At 26.0% G+C, this 4,488-nt stretch overlaps 1 protein-coding gene across 1 annotated transcript; it reads right to left on the reverse strand.

The window, feature by feature from the left end:
- Window positions 1-985: 985 nt before the first annotated feature.
- On the reverse strand, window positions 986-3,537 carry LOC145844209 (uncharacterized). Its single transcript, XM_082951581.1, has 4 exons — window positions 3,482-3,537; window positions 3,136-3,344; window positions 2,680-2,808; window positions 986-2,091 (listed from the first exon to the last, which is right to left on the reverse strand). Exons 1-4 carry the CDS (start codon window positions 3,528-3,530, stop codon window positions 1,912-1,914), a joined length of 567 nt encoding a protein of 188 aa, XP_082807707.1. The 5' UTR covers window positions 3,531-3,537; the 3' UTR covers window positions 986-1,911.
- Between the last annotated feature and the right edge of the window lie 951 nt (window positions 3,538-4,488).

Here is a 4,488-nt window from a genome sequence, read left to right on the forward strand (position 1 = left end):
TTATTTGTAAAAATTTTATAATGGGTTTTATGTTTTATCTGTTAAGCATGTTTCACATAAAAAATTTGACAAATCTTATGCTCTTTTGCTTACTATTAAGTTCGTTTAGATAATTTATAATAATAAGTTTATTATTTTTTTCAGCAGTTTTTGAAATTTTTATAAACTGTGCTCACTTCATTTATAAACATTTTGACGTTCAAGCAAGAACCTCTTAGATAATACACTTTGTTACTAAGTTTTCCACGCCAATGAAAAATTGGACAATCTGAAAACATTTTTCAAAAACCAAAATACAAAAATTTACGCAACATTTAAAATAAAGGTAAAAGTTACACACGTTAACTGCCTTGTCATACTGTTAAAACACACATAAATATAAATTAAGCTATTTTATTAATACTGTCAATCGATCGTAAGCTGTGTAGTAACAAATGTTACAGTGTTAAAAAAATATAATTGAAAAAGGGAAATTGAAATTGTTGTTGTAGCTTTTTTCGAATCCTTCTATCAATTTGCTTTTTATGCACCATCATGCTGTCAATATAATGTACAAAAAAGTATTTGTAAAGTATATTAACTTTTATACAATAGTAAATAGTATTTGTAAAGTTTTTCAAATCAATAAAAAACACTATTTTGTTCACTACATTAGAAAGCTTGGTAGTAAAGGAGTAAATGACACACAGTGGCTATGCTTTGACGCTATGTATACAAAACGTTTAAATTTTAAACGTTTTTTATAACAATTTAAAACAACAAAGTTTTTGCATACAATTTTGTTTTGAAACAAATCAGATAAATTTAAAGTTGCATCAAAAGTTATTTTTTGTTATTAAAGTTTTTTTGAAGGAACCTTGTTATATTTAGTATTATATATTATAAATACACTAAAGTTTTGTTTCCTAAGTTGTGCAAAATAGACAGTTTTGTACAATAAGTATAACACTTCAATAAAACAAGATTTGCATTCAATTATCTGATTCACTCGCTTAGTTTTAATCTGATAACTTTTTTTTAGTTTGGTTTAATTTATAGTTTTTTCTTACTTAATTTTAAACTTTCATAGTTTAAAATTTACTTAAAAATAAGTTGAAAAGTTAAAACCAGTATATTATAATTGCTAGCCTTTATAGCAAAACAGAAAAAAAACTCATAAAGATACTTTTTTAATTACAAGTTAATTTATTATTATTGTTGTTTATTGAACGACAAAATTGAACGCTCAAAAAGTTTTGTTCAAGGACCTGGTGTACGAAAAAACCTTTCGGTTATCAAGTCGTACACCAGGGGCGTGTTTTGATTGGTTTCCTGTGAACCTCCTGAAAAAAAATTCTTAGAATATCACTAAAAACGTTTTTATTTAATTTATTTAATATTTATTTAATTTAAACATTTTAAACACAGAGTTTTTCGGCTAAATATTGCGTACTTAAATGGCAGTGCATTCCTAAGAAATGCGTACTTAAGTGGCAAATTAAGAATTAAAAAAAATTGTGAACCCCCTTTGAAAAAAGTCTAGACACGCCCCTGTTGTACACCAAAACACTTTAACGTCATGTCCAGGACAATAAATAATGAGTATATAATCAGTAAAACATTTATTTTTCATATCTAAGTCAACCCGTTTGACTGCGTAAAATAATCAAATACAACTAGATATAGTTAATTGCTTTTAACAACAGCAAACATTTCAAAACTAAATTTTGAATACTGTTTAGTATGGTTCCAACATATTTTCAGATCTAGTTAAATCTAGATATTTGTTCCGAAATTTCTCAATAATCGCTCCGTGATCAGCATATTTCAATTCTTGATGTTTCAACTCTGCATTTTTCAATTCTATATGTTTCAATTCTACATGCTTCAATTCTTGATGTTTCAATTTTGCATCTTTTAATTCTTGATGTTTCAATTCTGCATTTTCAATTCTTGATGTTTCAATTCTGCATTTTTCAATTCTGCATGTTTTAATTCTGCATCTTTTAATTCTTGATGTTTTAATTCTCGATGTTTCAATTCTTGATGTTTCAATTCTGCATTTTTCAATTCTGCATGTTCTTGGTTCCGATCAAATTCCGATCGACAAATCTGCATAAAAGAAAAAATTTAATTATTTTATGTAACAAGTTAAAATTTTAAGCTAAATTATTTACCTTAACAAATCAAATTTAATTTTAATGATGATTATAAGTATTTTTAGTTTTCTTTATTGTAAAAAGCAGAAGTTATATCTACGAAACCAAGAAACGGTTTTTTATTATTTTGTTATAAAAATATATTAAGGCTTTAGTTAAAATTTACAGATTTTAGTGTAATTATTGTCAGTGTTTTACATCAAAGTAGTTTATAATAAATATTAACAATTTATAATTGTACATTTTTTATGTTCTTTTGGAAAACTTTAATTAAAAAACTGACTAAATGAATGTGATACTTAAATTTTTTAAACTATTTTATTGAGTTAGTCTAAAAATAAACAAGTTCACTACTTTTTCCCGTATGCCTAAAACTATTTTTTAGCTACTTATCTAAAAAGCTCAAACAATTAGTTTAAAACAAGTCGTTTCAAAATCATGAAACAATGTTTTATGCGCACTAAAATTGATAACTTGCAAAAAAAATATTTTTACCATAAACATAACATTGATAAAAAATATTACTATTTTATAAACATACCTCCACATAATTACACACGTTCAACCACTCTCCTTGACAATGACTTTGTTCACTTGATTCTCTAAACAAGAATCTCTTACGCCTCATCAAGTATTTATGTAAGTCTATGTTAGATTTTTGCCTTCCGAGCTGTTAATTATTGATTTTTTATCTTTAAAAAATTTTTAGGTTTAAATATCTTAAAACTAAATGTCCTGCCTTAAAGGGTATATTAATGACGTAATGATTTGTTTAACAATCTAGAATTAATCGTTACGTCATCACTAACGGCTTTTACTGTTTAAGTTTATTGATTGTCGCACAAATATGTTTTTTTCCTCTAGAAAGGACATTAGTTCTCTACAAAAGAAGTCTTTTTCAAAACAAACTGTTTTTTTTTATAACGTTTCATATTTTAACTCAATATGTAAGTTTAACAATTAGTTGAACAAATTAAAAGTAATTTATTAAACTCGCCTTCTCGACCAAACAGATGATGATGTGCTCCCGAATTCCGTGAGATATGAGAGTCTGTTTGATAATCTCGATTGAATGAGGCCCTTCGTTTTCTGGTCCTGGTCTTTGACTTTCTAGTTCATTGCCTGGCTTTGGTTTTTGAACGAATGCTCCATTAACTGGTCCTGGTCTTTGACCGTGTTGTCCGGGTCTGTGAGAATTGTGACATCCTAGAAATAAAAAAATAAAAATTGTTAGTATAATGCCTTGTCGATAAGTTTTCATCGTTATTTCAAAGAAATGATTTCAAAGTATATTATCTACCAATTAAAGAATTTTTAACTTAATGTTTACTAAAACAACAAACCTTCGCTTAGAGCTGTTATAGCTACCACAAGTACAAAAACTAGCTTCATGACTCTTTGAAATATAAAAGCAAATGAAAAGAATTGTTCAAAAAACTGCCTTTAACATTTGTTGCAGTGTAAAACTTGCCTGGAGGTTATAAAAAAACCTCATCATTACAACGAAAAGAAGCTATTTTACGAAATATTACATTTATAAAAACTTGTCAAGTCATTTGTGCAATTAAATGCTTCAGTTTCGCCAATAAAATGTTTCTGTGGTTGGAATTACCGTTGATGCAGCCGCGATTAAATAAAAAATAAAATAAAACGATTTATCATACTTTAAGTATTAAGTTGTATTTACAGCTTAAATATATTTTCTATAAAATGCGAATACGGGACTTTCACTTGTAGACGATTTTGTGGTTAGTGTAAAGTTTAAACAACCACCAAATACTAAAGGATGTACAAAAGTTTTTGTTTTTGGTAAAAATTTGTTTTCGACGTTTTAGATTTTTATCTGCAATACTTGACTCTCACTATGCACACGTTTTGTTTTAGATTTTAATCTATTAAAATTATTACAAAAAAAAAGTTTAATTTCGTAAAGTGATATACTGATGTACTAAGTAAAATAAGTTAAGAACTATGAATAAAGTAACTTGTTTCAAATAATTTTTTTTTTGTAATTAAACTACTTAAAAATGTAGTAAATAGTTTTTAAACAACTTATATATAGCATTTATTATATGTTGTGTTTTAGTGTATTGTTGACATTTTTAGCAAATATTTATTATTTCAATTTATTTAAAGAATTTCCGTAGAGGCATAAAGTTTAGTGTTTATAAAAATTAAAACAAAAATTGTATAAGTATTTAAATGCTTGCATATATTTTAAGCATATTTCAAAGTGTCTCTATCTTTCTTAAATAAAAAAAATTTACATTTTAATTAAAGTAACCGTTACTGTTAAAAAGAGTGTTTAAAACGATTCGTTAATTTAAAGTTGTACTTACGTTTTTAATTT

This window comes from Thalia democratica, chromosome 9 (genome assembly GCF_965202585.1).
Source record: "Thalia democratica chromosome 9, ktThaDemo2.hap1.1, whole genome shotgun sequence".
NCBI classification, from domain to species: Eukaryota; Metazoa; Chordata; class Thaliacea; order Salpida; family Salpidae; genus Thalia; species Thalia democratica.